The sequence below is a fragment of the Hyperolius riggenbachi genome, chromosome 10 (genome assembly GCF_040937935.1).
Source record: "Hyperolius riggenbachi isolate aHypRig1 chromosome 10, aHypRig1.pri, whole genome shotgun sequence".
NCBI classification, from domain to species: domain Eukaryota; kingdom Metazoa; phylum Chordata; class Amphibia; order Anura; family Hyperoliidae; genus Hyperolius; species Hyperolius riggenbachi.
Genome location: NC_090655.1, coordinates 122,924,906 through 122,940,872, shown reverse-complemented (window position 1 = coordinate 122,940,872; position 15,967 = coordinate 122,924,906). Strand labels below are relative to the sequence as shown.

The 15,967-nt window shown below is 38.6% G+C and overlaps 1 protein-coding gene across 4 annotated transcripts in view; it reads right to left on the bottom strand.

The window, feature by feature from the left end:
• Positions 1 to 15,967, bottom strand: part of ADAMTS14 (ADAM metallopeptidase with thrombospondin type 1 motif 14) — a 308,652-nt gene that overhangs the window by 95,196 nt on the left and 197,489 nt on the right. For 3 of the 4 annotated variants that reach the window (XM_068257867.1, XM_068257864.1, XM_068257866.1), the window contains exons 5-7: positions 12,018 to 12,101; positions 9,621 to 9,777; positions 1,801 to 1,906 (exon numbers count right to left, since the gene is read on the bottom strand). In XM_068257867.1, coding sequence (XP_068113968.1) covers positions 1,801 to 1,906; positions 9,621 to 9,777; positions 12,018 to 12,101 — 347 coding nt within the window. The remainder of the gene's footprint in view (positions 1 to 1,800; positions 1,907 to 9,620; positions 9,778 to 12,017; positions 12,102 to 15,967) is intronic. The other variant, XM_068257865.1, reaches the window with a different exon arrangement.

Below are 15,967 nucleotides of genomic sequence, written 5' to 3'. Positions count from 1 at the left end.
CGGGTGGGGAGAGTGTAGTGTCCGCTCCAATGGGGGACCCAACTCTTTAGGTATGAACCTAGCTGAGGTGGCTGTTGCCAATAGCTCATTCTCCTGTCTTTTATACCTTAATTCCACCTGCGCCTTTGTGGCGGCATTTTTGGCAAAGTGTGGTGATGTGATCCGCAGGGACATCAGAAAGTGCATAGACCGCACTTTCTGATATTTCCATTCATGTGAATCACTGTGGAATTCCAACGTATGGTTGTGTGCCTTTCTGCGCTTTTGCGATCCCATTCACTATATGAATATGAATGGGATTGCAACTGAATCAGGTAACATTGTGGAGCAACTTGGTGCCTTGCATTGCATCATCCACCTGCATACATGGAAACCAGGCCTAACTTGAGAAATGTGTATGTCTAGAATGCTAGCAGCCTAACAGGGTGAAACATACAACTGAAACAATGATTACGGTTTATAAAACACCAGTAAACCTGTGTTTCTCAAAAGAATTGCAAATCAACCTATATACTAAATGACGCACCTGTGCACGCACACCACAACTGCCACCTACAATGCAAACACCCCCCTGCTGCCTATATAGTTAATGCCGCATTTGCCAAATTGCCACAATTGTCCAGAGCCTACCATTGCTTAAAGAGGAACTCCAGTGAAAATAATGCAATAAAAAAGTGCTTCATTTTTACAATAATTATGTATAATTAAGTATTTGCCCATTGTAAAATCTTTTAAATCCCTAATTTACATTCTGACTTTTATCACATGGTGACATTTTTACTGCTGGCAGGTGATGTAGCTGCTTCTTGCTTTTTTGGCAGTTTATACCAGCTGTAAACAGCTATTTCCCACAATCCAACAAGGTTCACAGACAGGAAACTACCAGGACCATGGTCCTCCGAGTTTCTAGTGGGAGGAGTTTCACCACAATATCAGCCATACAGAGCCCCCTGATGATCCGTTTGTGAAAATGAATAGATTTCTCATGTATAAGGGGTTATCAGCTACTGATTGGGATGAAGTTCAATTCTTGGTCACGGTTTCTCTTTAAAGTCTGCACGCACACACCACAACCACAGCCTACAATGCAAATGCCACAGCCTGCAAGTGCACACACCAAAGCCTGCACATGCACACCACAACTCTCACCTACAACACAAGTGCCACTGTCACCTGAAGCCTGCACACGCCCACACCAAAGCCTGCGCATGCACATCACAGTTGCTACAGTGCATCTGTGCATCATTACACCCTTCATTTAGTAGATCTGATTCCGGCAGATCAGTTGTAGAATAAGCAGCTGCATGCTTGCTAACTGCGCCATTTAACTGTGAACTGGCTGGAGCATGTCCATACCCAATTACATCCTTAGTTTAGCATGTAGAATTACTGCAAAGTTTGTGGCTGCTTAGTCTTTTATGTCTGGCAAATGCTGTCAATCACTACAGAGAGTTAAATGTTATAATCTAATGTGGTTAGACCTGAGTCAATTTCAGATCACATGTGTAAATATAAACAAAATTCCATTATGTATATAAATTAAAATGTGCTTACATTCCAGAACTACATGCCTTCTATTAAGCTCCAGGTGGCTGGCATGGTGTACTTCATATTAAGTCATCATAATCTCTTTGATCTACAGATGTGTGGATGATAAATGATAACCTCACTTATTTGTAAATGGCTGCCTGTTGATCTTTTGGTAATCTTACACAATGCTGTCATTGTTAGAACTTAGAAGGTTTTGATGTAGTAACTGATGTTTGATTAAGCCACTAAAATATTACATGTCATACTTACACGTGACCTGTTTCATGGGCAACCACAAACGCAGATGAAAAGCCATCCTCATGATTCAGTGTACAGCTCCTTAGTGGGTGACACATTCCTGTCACTGGGGCATAACCTGGGAGAAATGCCAAGACAGCAAGAGGTTACACCACATAATAGGATGTCATGGATGTATTTTGTGGAATGATGGGAGTACCTTCAGGTCTATAGTAACAAGACATAAAATAAGAATAAAATGCCCCTTTCTAATATTGATGATCTGCCACCTTGTGTCATTATATAATAGTTTCAATCTCTGTAGAGATCTTATCTAATAGAATTTGCACCACTTAGATGGTGTAACTATCAGCCCTGTATCCCCTGCAGGGAGAGCTGGGGGTTCAGAGAGGCATGTGTACAGCTGCACAACAGAGGATACAGATTTAAGAAAAAAGCATGACAATATGTACAGATGGGCATGGAAAACAAACAAAAAATTGTTTGAAATTTACTGTAAGATTTTTTTCTAAACACACGTGGGAGGTCAACTTTGCATACTAATCATCACTGCTGGAGAGCCCACTGGGTGGAGACAGATGGTGTAACTACTGGAGGAGCAGTACCTGCAGCTTCACAGGGGTCCAAGACTGAGGGGGCCCAACCTCTTACCTTCCCTATACAGGGGCACCTCCACAGCCTCCAATGACAACTGTGCAGATTTGTGCAGGGAAATCAGTGTTGTCATAGATACCCGTGTTGACGTGTGCTGCAGTAACCCCACCCCAGCTCCAGATCATCCCGAGATTGCCTTCTCCGCTAACATCACATGCCCACCATCTGTAGGAGATTGGGAAGTGGGCCACTGGGAGAGCCAGGCACGTGAGAGAAGAGGTACTGCATGCCCAGACAGCACCTGTTTCCTTGCACCATTCTATACAGCCAGGGATGGCATTACTGATATATGGCTATATGGGGGAGGCAGACATAGCTATACAGAAAGGTGGGGGCATAGACTTACTGGGTTGTATGTTTATACAGTATTTGGGTGGCTTGACCCTACTGGAGTGTCATGTTGGTTATGATTATGGAAGGAGAAAGGGCGTCATGGCGTCCAGTTCTGTAATGGGTGGGGACAGACATGATGGACGCACATTTTATTTTACTTCCAGCAAACTGGGAGCTAGAATGGTTTAGTTTACCCAACAGGAAAGTCTTTAGAGAAACTCCACCAATAGGATTGAGTGGACAGCTCCCTCTCAAACATCTAGCTTTCAGATTGGTTGAAGTAATAACATGCCTACACTATTCAACCAATTAGAATGCTACTAAACGTTGCTGTAACTAGAGAACTGTTACCTATGGATTTTCTCGTTGGGTCACATAAGCCATACTATCCCCTTTAAAACTTACTTTAAAAAATTAACTTGCCACTTCTGTCACTAATATACAGACAAGTCTGCACTACACTGTCTATATTGCTTACCACATACCACAGCTGTGCTTCTAATTTGTAATTAGCGATGGTCAGTAAGAGAATAATTCTGATGTGCATGAAGAGTTAATGCAAGCTGCATGTAGGTCAGAACTGGGCCAGTAAAATGGACTTCCTGTTGATTTTAATTGGTCCAATTTCAAGCTGCATGCAATATGCAAATCAGAATTAGTAGCATCTGATTGACCACGTCTACACGGCAGCTATACTATATCAGTCACATCATTTCTGAAAAAAAAAAAAAAATAAGCTTCAGTTTTCATGCTTTCAGAGGTAATGTCAAGCCCGTTCCCCCTCATTATTTCCACGGGCTGCTCAGCTGATCATGTGACTCTCCTCAGAGCTATAGCAAACTGCAATTTTTCCTCATAGCAGTCTGGTGTAAGGTTTACTTTAACATGAAAAACCACACTAATATTTTCACTGATTTTCTGAATAAGCAAATAATAATGAAAAGCATTATAGGAGAAAAAATATGCCTTGCAGCTAAGCAATACAAAACAGAATAATGACATATTCTGCACTTGTGAACATTTTTACTGTAAGTGCACAAAAAAACAACAATGTTGCATTCTCTTCTGGCAACATAGTTGGCTAGCTTCCAGTACATCATAGGCTTCCTCACCAGTTACATCATCCCAGCCTCATGTGCCAAGAATACACTATACATGTCACATAATAAGACTCTTGGCGGAGTGACAAAAATAAGTTACTAATTGTGGCAGCCTCTGAGCTTTAGCTGTGGTTTGAACTTGTAAGTTTGAGTCCAAAAGGTTAACTATCTGAGAAAAGAGAAAAAAAAGGGCAAAACACATAAATAAAAAAAAAAGGTTATGTCATTTGCGTATCTACCTTTGCTTATAACAGAGCTAATTCACCTTTTTCTTATAACTGCATTTCATAGAAATGTAATTATGAAAAATGTGCAGTAAGAGAAATATACATAAACTTTTAGTCTTTGCAATATAAAAAACAGAGAATATTTGCTGCAGTGGCTCACAGGTAGCCAGCTGCTCTCCACTGACAGCCCACAACCTCCTTAACCTTCCTGGCGGTAACCCCGGGGTAAGCCGCGCAGGAGGTTTTCTCAGGCCCTGCTGGGCCGATTTGCTTAATATTTTTTTTGCTAGCTGCGTCAGCATACCGATCGCCGCTGCCCCGCGCTCGATCGCCGCTATCCGTCGCGCCGCGCCGCCCCCCCCCCCCCGCAGGCCCCGTGCGCTGCCTGGCCAATTAGTGCCAGGCAAGCCTGAGGGGTGGATCGGGACTCCCAATGACGTCACGACGTCGGTGACGTCATCCCGCCCCGTCGCCATGGCGATGGTGGAAGCCCGTTCTTTGAACGGGATTTCCTGATCGGAGATCGCCGAAGGCGATCGAAGCGGGCGGGGGGATGCCGCTTAGCAGCGGCTATCATGTAGCGAGCTACTCGCTACATGATTTAAAAAAAAAAAAAAAAAAAACTGCTGCGCTGCCTCCTGGCGGAAATAATTAGACCACCAGGAGGGTTAAGCCCAATCTACACGATAAAATTTTTTATACGATTCTATACGATTCTTTATACGATTCTATTTACGATCCGATTAAATCCGTCATGTCCGATCAGGATTCGATTCGATTCAATTCGATTTGCCATTGTTTTGCAATGGCAAATCGAATTGAATCGAATCGAATCCTGATCGGACATGTTCCTACCTCCCTCCCTAGTACAGGGAAACAGGAGCTGGGTAGCGTACTTTAGATAAAGGCACTCATTGAAATGGGCGCAGGAACTAAAATATTGAATAAAATATTAGAATATTGGTAAATTTACAGATATTTTACTACTCAATTAATTTAGTGCGCCACGGAATATGTTGGCGCTTTATAAATCAATAATAATAATAATATAGTAAACTATTGGTAATCTTACCCTACTCTCACACGGAACCCTCTCAGTGGTGCCTTATCTTACCCCCCACCCCCAGTGGGTGCCTAAACTTGACCCCCCAGGTGATTGTCTAGCCTAACCCTCCCCCCCCCCCTTGTGGGCAATTAACCTTAACTTCCCCCCAATACTTACCCTACCCCACCCTGCTGGCATCCTGTTAAAAAGGGCCCCTGCCAAAACAGCACCCGCTAAAATAAGACATGTCTTGCACCCTTTTCAAATACGTTGGCTGAGTAAGTCTTCCGCATCAGACTACAATGTACATGTAGCATCCAGGATCGGCTAACTATGTCGCTCCCATGTACCCCTGCGGGGGTCAAAAATTTACACATTTGCTGAATGAAGCGGAAATGTTTTCTGCTCACTAGCAGAAAGACATTTGACCGAGACGCCATGTGACTGGTTCAGATGGCCGTCTGAATCAGCCCTTACACAGACTATTAAACAGTTATAAGTAATGCTTTAAAATATTATAGGATTTTCAGCAATTTGTTCATTGCAAAAATCCCTAAAAGTCATCCACCCAGAAATGTACTTAAAATAAAAACTTTTTATTCTGACCTAAAAAAGTTTTAGCTACCAAAATACAACAAATCCACTAAACTGCTGGAATTTGGAATTTAAAATCAATTATTTCAGTGTATGGACTGCACATTGTGCTTCAATAGATCTGTTTAAAAGCAGCATTAACAAACTTGCTAACCCTTCCTGCCCCAAAGAGATCCTATAATTACATTGCCCATAGACGGTACATACTACAGGTCAGCCAAGTGCCTGTCTACGACAAGGGGATTGTTTCTTAAAGCCCGGTTTGCTTTGGCATGAAGAAGTGGTCTAATGATAGAGACAAAAAAGTTTTGAGAGAAGTAGGATTTGAAATGAAACCACTGTCTCCCTGAAAATAGAATGCAAATGTGTGCAATAACAAAAATGTCAGATGAGATGAGGGTGTAAGTTGCTTTCACTGCACTCTGAATAATGATTGAAAATGAGAAAGGGCAGGAGTACACATCACTATGGATGCCCCAGGTCACAGTTATTTTATTTGTTTTTATAGGATATAATTTTAAATTAATCATATGTAAAAATGTTCTGTGAAAAAATGATTTTGCAAAGTAAATACTTGATGCATCACTTTATAATGACCTACAGTCACCTGCTTATCCCCAGTTAGTCTGAAACACTCCCCTTTAGTCACATAGGTATACAGATGGGAGAGTGATTGGTCAGTCTCAAGGCATTTCCACAGGTGAATATTGCAACTCCCCATATGGCTATTGGTGGTGGCAGTGTACAGTAAACTGGTCTAGAATATCCTGAAAACTACACTGGCCTTTTAAGGTCAGGGATGGGTTAATATTAGCTGAGGCCTCCTACATTTTTAAAATATTTTTTTATATTATTATTAAAAATTGTCCCCGTTTAACCACTTCAGGATTACAGGTATTTTCCCTTAAAAACCAAAGCAATTTTTACATTATTTCTCATCCATTCAGTAATAACTTTATTGTTACTTATCACACTGAAATTATCTGTATATTGTTTTGGTTTTCTTTTGCAATTTTAAAGGGAATAGTAAGAAAAAAAAGGTAAAAATAAAATCATTATTTCTCAGTTTTTAGCCATTATAGTTTGAAAATAAAGTGTGCTTCAATACATTAAAGCGGAATATAACCCTGCATTTCAACTTTGCTCTAAAATATTATTTACAGCATATTATATGCAAAAAGCATTTTTTTTTTTACTAGACCAGCATTGGAAGGGTTAAACACAGAGGTTTAAAGGTCCTGGAGAGATATGCAGAAGTTCAGATAAATACATTCTATTTAGTTACATGTATCTATTGATAAACAGTTACACACTCTTTGGCTGTCGTCCAAGCTCCTTCTCAGTGAGAGAGATGAGTCACATTCAACACTTAGATACATTATGTAAACAAAATGTAACTATTTCAGCTTCGGATGCGTCTGCAGAAATCTAAAGGAACTTTAAAGCCCTGTGTAACCCTTCCAATGCTGGTCTAGTAAAAAAAAAAAATGCTGGTTGCATATAATATACTGTAAATAATGTTTTAGAGCAAAGTTGAAATGCAGGGTTATATTCCGCTTTAAACCCACACGTTTTATTTGCCCATTGGTCCCCATTATTACGTTTAAATTGTGTCCCTAGTACAATGTATGGTGAAAATATTTTATCTGGAAATAAAAGGTATATTTTTTCCCGTTTAGTGATTTTTTAAAAATATTATATCACTCATTACGAGACTTTATCTGCAAAATTACCAGTAATGTACTCTCATGTCATACATATTAAAAAAGTCCCTAAGATAACTATTTATGTTGTTTTTTATTTTTTTAAATGATGTGAGTGTTTTCAAGTGTTTTATTTTGGTAAGTATGGGGCATGGGTGGAAGGGGTAAAAAATACAAATGTATTTTATTTTTCTTTGTAAAAGTGTATAATGGTGTATTTGGGTGTATTTTCACTTTCCACTAGTCCACACTAGGTCCGGAAACGTATCCGTGGCTGCGTTTTTCAGGCCTGATGAAAAACGGAGTCCAGGATACTAATGTTAACCCATTCGCGTTCCGTTGTTTTCACTTGAGCAATGTTCACCTCCCATTCATTAGCCTATAACTTTATCACTACTTATCACAATGAACTGATCTATATCTTGTTTTTTCCGCCACCAATTAGGCTTTCTTTGGGGGGTACATTTTGCTAAGAGCCACTTTACTGTAAATGCATTTTAACAGGAAGAATAAGAAAAAAACGGAAAAAATTCATTATTTCTCAGTTTTCAGCCATTATAGTTTTAAAATAATACATGCCTCCATAATTAAAACTCATGTTTTGTATTTGCCCATATGTCCCGGTTATTACACCGTTAAAATTATGTCCCTATCACAATGTATGGCGACAATATTTTATTTGGAAATAAAGGTGCATTTTTTCTGTTTTGCATCTATCACTACTTACAAGTTTAAAATAAAAAAATATAGAAATATTTCATCTTTACATTGATATTTAAAAAGTTTAGACCCTTAGGTAAATATTTACATGTTTTTTTTTATTGTAATGTTTTTTGTTTTTTTTTATATTAAACATTTTATTTGGGTATTTTTGGGAGGGTGGGATGTAAACCATATTTTTTTAATGTAATTGTGTGTTGATTTAAATTTTTTTTACTTTTTGTTGTAGTTTTACTCTTTGGCCACAAGATGGCGGCCATGAGTTTGTTTACAAGACGTCACTCTAAGCGTAACACACGCTTAGAGTGACGCATCGGGGAGGGAACAGCCAGAAAAGGCGCAGCTTCCGAGAGAAGCTGTCGCTTTTTCAGCGGGGGAAAGGAATCAGTGATCGGGCACCATAGCCCGATTCACTGATTGCCTGGCTAACGACCCATGGGCCGGGAGCGCGCGTGCACGCGCGCGATCGGCCGCGGGAGCGCGCATGGTTCCTGGACGTAGTTTCTACGTCCAGGAACCAAAATAAGTTAAAAATAGCAGCCGTGCTCACCCAAGAAAAAAACGGATCCCTCTGCAGGGACCCGTTTTCAAAACCTGAACGGAAGGTCCGGAATTGCTGCATTTTTACGGACCACGGATACACGGATGGGTAGTGAAAAGCAATGGGAAAACGCAACTCCATCTCCACAGGCAAAATAGCACCAAAAACGGATGAAAAAACGGATAGCCCGAACTTTATTATTGGCCCAAAAAATCCTCCCACTACCTTCCTAATGATAGAGACGTTTTCTGTCCGTTTTTGGGGTAAAAAACTGAATGGAAACTGATGCAAAACTGATGCACTTTTTTTGAAAACGGATCAGTTTGCAGTCTAGTGGTACTTCCCCTGATCCCGGACTGCAGCGTCCATCCTGCAACCGTGCCTAGTGTGGACCTAGCCTATCTCCTTGTTCTATAAATAGAACACGTAAGCAAGTGTTTACATCATTTTTTTTTTTTTATTTTAATGAAAGGCTGCATCTAGCTGATTCATCACAGCCACAGTGACCAGGGTTGGCAAAAGCTGTTTCCCATACCCCAATCATGGAATGAGGGGTTTGCAAAGTGAAGGCAAACGGCAAACGGCGCTGGGATTGGGAACGGTGGAGGTAAGTAAACAATATGCATATCTACGCCGCTGACCCACAAGTGAAGTATATAGGGGTGTAGATATGCGTAGTAAAGATCCGGAAGTGGTTGAGTTATGAGATTATATAAAGTTCATGGGCAACAGTAATTATGGGCACAGGATCTTTCCGAATCCAAGATTTGTATCTAAAACAAGCCACAAACAAGCTAATTTAGTCGGTAAGTCTACAGATGGTCTACCTCTACAAACAGATTAGCAGTTGGTTATGTATTCACACTCAACCAGCATGCTGCACATACCTGGTTGACATCATACAAAATACAGTACCTTGCATACCTGCAGGACCAAAATCTTGCCTGGTGAGAAACACGGCGTGGTCGTGATGCTCAGCGTGATCGGGATCTGAACGCTGCTGGGAATGGGCCCAACGACAGACTTGTTCAAGGCTTCTGGAGGGATTTCCTCTTTCTATGAGACTGACGGACTAAAAAGGAAATACAGAAGCCATGAGTGCACATTTCCATGCTGGTGAAAGTATAAATGTTAGCTGTAATATTTTGTAAGGCTGCATTTGTAATCACGTTCATTCAAAATGGGTTTATGTAAAACACTGGTCAAATATTGGTAAGTGTTACTACTGCTAAACCGAACTCTATTCTCACACAAGCACTCCCTAACCCTAATCAACCCCTCCAACCAATGCCTAGTCCTGACCAACTCTCCCCCACTGCAAAACACATGGATATTTAACACTAAACCTAACGGTATTATCACACCAGCCCTCCCTTTGTCGTTGTCTAATCCTAACCGACTCCCCATGCCTATCCCTAACCGGCCCCCCATGCCTAACTATCACATGACTAATATCCCACCCATATCCATACCACCTTTTCCTCTAAATATGCCTTCCTCTCTGCTATTTATCGATGGCCACAATCACAGTATTTTTAATTACGCCCTGGACACCACTATAGCAACAAATAACATAGTGGTTCATGCAGTGGCCATTCTATAAAATATATATTAAAAAAATGACTCTTCCTTTGATTTGCAGCTGGGCCACCACTATGAAGAGGGTTTACAGTGGTGGCCCGCAAATCAAACAAAGAGTAATTTTTATGTGATAAAAAAAAATTGTTTTGAATTGCTATATGCTATATATTTTCATATAATAACAAAAGTAGTGTTACACTTTAAAGACAAAAAGGACCAAAGAACCAGGACAGGAACAACACATTTCAACAAGAAAATAAAAAGACAAATAGCAAGTGTGAAAACTGTGGGAAATAGAATACTTAATGATAAAACAGATGGAATGGGTACAATGTTTATGGTCTGCATCCCATAAATAAAATAGACTTTACCAGCGGGAGACAAGATGAAACTGGTACTTAGCAACTCACTACTGGAAGAATAAATGTTTAACTAGAATAACCACTTCAAAATATTTTTCACAGTGACATGCTACTGCTTTGATCTTGGTCCCTTTGATAGTCGAGTGAGGCTATTAGAGAACATGCCTCTTAAAGAAAAATAAGAAGTGTATGTCATAGAAAAAGAGAATTCTGTACACATCTATGATGGTAAAATGCTGCCAATTTGTTAGACCCTAAAAGTGTATTAAAAGCATGCTTCTGTTATCATACAACAAAAAACAGGCATACCCTGCTAGATGTGGCACATGATTGATATCTACCTGACATTGATTACTATACTTATCATCTTGCTCTCTTTGCAGACATCAAACCAACAAACGTTAATTCCAGTGATACCTTCAATGACTAACTGTATATGGTTTATTGCAAGCTTTCGAAGTGTTAAGTTTCTTCTTCAGGCATTATACAGAACTGGATCAGAACCACACAATAAGAAGTCGAATGGAACACAGATTCACTTCCTAATCCCATGCCTTTGTGTCCCCTCTGCGCCACTCTCTCTGTCCCTTGTGCTCTTCTAACCACCCTCCGTTTGAATCTACCAACAACCAGCTTGTCGACAATCTAAGAGGGTAAGCGTTGTACCTAGCAGAACAGGTATTCCTGCCTAACACCCCTTCCTGCCTCTCAGACCCATCTAACTGGCTCTTGGAGGAGAGCACAGAGCTAAATCTTCAGCAGTTTTTTTTTACACTAAATCATAATTGCAGGAAAACGGGACACAGGAGCTCCAGAGAGCAGCAGGGAGCGACGGTAAGGCGCTCTACCTTATCCGGCTTGCCCCTGGATCAGGTATTACGTTTTCTTTTTTATCCGACTCGAGATTACTTTAAAGTAGAACCAACTCATTGCTCAGCACACAATGAAAAGTGTTTATTCCACATATAGTTGCTGAATAAATCCACTGCTCTGTGTTTCTGTGTTTGGTTACCCAGATCAAAGTGTCTAATTAGTTCTTATCAGCATCTGTGAAGAGACTGCAGGCACACTACTACAGCTCCCCCCCCCCCCCATACAGTAAACACTGAGGCTTAACCCCTTTAGTGCTCCCTGCAAAAAAAAACCAAGTTCTAAACTTTACATGTATATTTTACTGATGTTTTGTAAATACATCCCCATGGTCACAATGAAATTCTTTAGGCCTCATACCACTACTTTTCTAGTAGACAGTAACTTTTCCAGCTGGGGATCCTTTGCAAATATAGTTTTACATTTTATCTTTAAATCATTTTAGGATTTATATTTTAGGCAATGATGTGTACCCTGTTAGGAGTATAGTCTTGCTTACCTGTCTGTACCCAACCATAATCATACGGACCAATACTATGTTTATATGGACACCCAAGGATTCATCATGGTAAATTTCATCTACCTGTAAAAAATAAAGACACATATACGAACAATTATTACAATGATAAAATCAATCTGTAAAATCAATTGACATAAAGTGCACTGCAAATTAATAAAATGTATACCTGAACTACAGTCATAAAAATAATTCAAGCTGCTAGATATCTACAAATCAATTTACTAATTCAAGCTGCTAGATATCTACAAATCAATTTACTAATTCAAGCTGCTAGATATTTACAAAGGTTAATAGATTACCATGTCTTGCCATATTCAGCTCTTTAAAGTGATATAATGAATTAGTTGTGTAATACAGATAATTACTAGAACATTCGTATTAAAGAAAATATTCTCATATTTTCATTTTCAGTTATATAGTTGTTTTTTTTTTTTTATAACACTGCATATATTTGCAGTTTACACATTACACTCAGCATTCTAAATGATTTCACAGAGCAGGCTAGTGAACCTTTTGAACTTTCCTCTGCAGAAAAACAACAAAATACAGTGATAGACACTTGAGATAATAAGCTTCAGAAGACAGAGCTCTGTGCAACTTTAAAAGTAGTAGAGAGAAAAGAATGAGAGAGAGAGAGAGAGTGAAGAATGAATGTATTGTGATAGGATTTATTGGATGGAAAGTAAGGATGGTATAATTATGAAGAGAAAAGGGGAATTGACTAAAATATGATGGAGAAGAAATTAAAATGTTTATGTTTCTTTCCCTAAGAGGGTAAATGTACATGATTTTTAAAATCCATCCAGTGGGTATTGTATAGAAGTGCTGTTGTCTTTTTTGTAATATGATATATTTAAAAAGGAAAATAAAGATAATATAAAAAAAAATAAAAGTAGTAGAGAGATCAGTGGCTGTTTTGCATAGATAACAACTGGAGTTTCTTAACTCTTACTGTACTGGAAACAATATTAGACTCATATCTCTGCTGCTAATGTTTATTGCTTAGCTGTACTACACATACAAATCATTATCTCATAAGTTTATTTTCACTTCAGATTCCCTTTAACCGGTTCAGCGCCGCAGTGCCGAAAATCTCATGCATCCGAGCAACGTTCACCTCCCATTCATTCGCAGGAAGATTAAGAAAGAAATGAAAAAAATGCATTATTTCTCAGTTTTTGGCCATTATAGTTTGAAATTAATATACGCTACCGTAATTAAAACCCATGTATTTTATTTGCCCATCTGTCCCATTAATTACACTATTTAAACGATGTCCCTATCACAATTTATGGTGCCGATATTTCATTTAGAAATAAAGGTGCATTTTTTCAATTTGCGTGCATCACTATTTATAAGCTTATAATTTTAAATAATATAATAACATACTCTCTTGACATGTATATTTAAAAAGTTTAGTCCCTTGGGTAACTATTTATGTTGTTGTTTTTTTTTTTTTTTTTAATTGTATTTTTTTTATTTTTTTTTTAATAAAAAATGTATGTGGGTAATTTTTGGTGTGGGAGGGAAACTGCTTATTTTACATGTAAAATAAGCAAATTCTTTAATTAAAAATGTATGTGGGTGCAGTTTACTATTTGGCCACAAGATGGCCACAGTGAGAAAAGTCCTGGATGCGAACGATCTCGCATCCAGGAACCAAAATTCAGAGGAGTTGTTTCCTGGGGGGCAGAAATACCACGCTCTCTGGATAGAAAGCGTCGGTATTTCTGCGGGGAAGTTAGATCGGTGAATGGGAATTATATTTCCATTCACTGATCGGGGTGCTAGCGGCGGGTGCGCGCCAGATCGCGCGCACCACGCATTGAAAGCAGCAGTGCCTTTCTGGACGAGAAAGCTCGTCCAGAAAGGCCGAACTGGTTAAATAATATAACTGCAAAATATGCTGTAGATTAGAATAAGGCAATTCAGGAAATAGGGAGACTAATTTTACTTCTGTATTAGGAGATGTGTGTCTGAGGGAGCAGATATTGCTCCTCCCTTTCACACACAATCTATACTATGTTCAGCTATTGTCCTACCCTTAGTCATTTTCAGGGTTGCCTAGCAAAGACAGCAAATAAGATAAAAAGGTCAGATTTTTAGTCAACAATTATGAGCACGAATTTCACATAATCATACTTTTGCATTGTAATTGGCAATTACAATGTAAAATCGGATTGCAAAGTCTTTGAAAAAATTGTAATTAATTATGTTTGTAGCCATAATCAGGAACTATTACTTTGCGTAATTTCATGAGGACGTTAGCAGTTAAGAGCCCCATAAACACATATCATCACTAATATTGCTCTGTATGTTAAGGGGAATAGTGGAAACAAGTCAAAAAATGTGTAAAATGTTATTTTAACCAAAAAATGTTGCCTTTAAATTTTTAAATCAATTTTCTTAAAAAACGAGTCTATTTTAAAAAAATATTTTTTGACTTCTACTCACTCACTACTCCCCTAATTACGTAAAAATTACAAATGTAACTGGGATACAGATGCGCCAGAAGAATAAAAATGTCTAATAAGTATAACATTTGTGGAGGCAGTGGTGGACTTACATCCTCCAAACAGACACAAGATAGACCAACAAAGTTTAGCAAAACAAATTTATTTACACACTCCAGGCAAAAATGCAACGTGTTTCTCAGGTATGACCCCACTTCATCGGGTAATAGGTAGGAGTAGGTACAGTGCAGATCTGTAGCTGGGCTAAGTGCCTCTGACAGATTTCACATAAATTTCTCAATTACGGCCACGCGTAATTGTGAAATTTTATGTGATATTTCGTGTAATCGTAATTAGCAAATTATGATCATCACTATTTCAAACATTTCAGCTGTCCCTCTATTTTTAATCCAAATCCCTCTGTCTATGTTTGCTCCTCAAATGTCTATTTGTCAGGCCGTATGTATAGATCGGTACAGTATAAATAAATGTTTGTATACTGTACAGTATTGTACTGTATTTCAAGTGTATACAGTATTCAACTATAAATGATTGTATTGCATATTCTAAAGGTAGTTTTTGTAATTATTATTATTGTTTGTGATCAACTACTTGCAGTGTTATAAAAGGTTAACTTTTGCTTATCAATTCTTCACAATCCTCATAGCTATTGCCAGGTGTGTATGCTTTGCCTTATTTTTGTTGCAGTTCTCTGTTTCTCATTTAAAAATGTTGGGTCGTATGTTATTTCCCCGCATATTGGGCCCAGTTGAATGGTTCACAAAGAATTGTAGTCTGAGGCTTATAATTACACTGAGGCAACAATTTTTACTGAAAAGTCAACATTAGCATCCTACATGTTACTCCCATTTTGAATCAGATGTAATTTAATATTATTCTTGATTCATATACTGTAGCTCTATAATCTTCCATAGTTCTGTAAAGATTATAGATCTTATTTCTGTCATGTACTGTAGCTCAAAGCTTGTTACATGTATTAAAAAGGTGCAAAGTAAATGTTTGAGACACCTCAAGCATAAATAATATATTACGTATATAATGTATAAAATATCCAAGATGGCTTCAGATCATCTCTGCTAGAAGGAATCTTGTCCAATAATTTCCTCCTACATCTGTATTTGAAATCACAGAACATGTGTAAATAATGTTGTAACTTATGATTAACCCCTTTAAAGCGGAATATAACCCTGCATTTAAACTTTGCTCTAAAACATTATTTACAGTATATTATATGCAACCAGCATTTTTTTTTTACTAGACCAGCATTGGAAGGGTTACACAGAGCTTTCAAGTTCCTGGACAGAACTGCAGACGCATCTGAAGCTGACATAGATACATTTTGTTTACATAAATGTATCTAAAGCTGGCCACTAACGGTCCAATTTCTAGCGAAAAATCGTTCGAGCGATCAGAAATTCTGATCGGACGAAAAATCGTTCACTACACCATCAACTA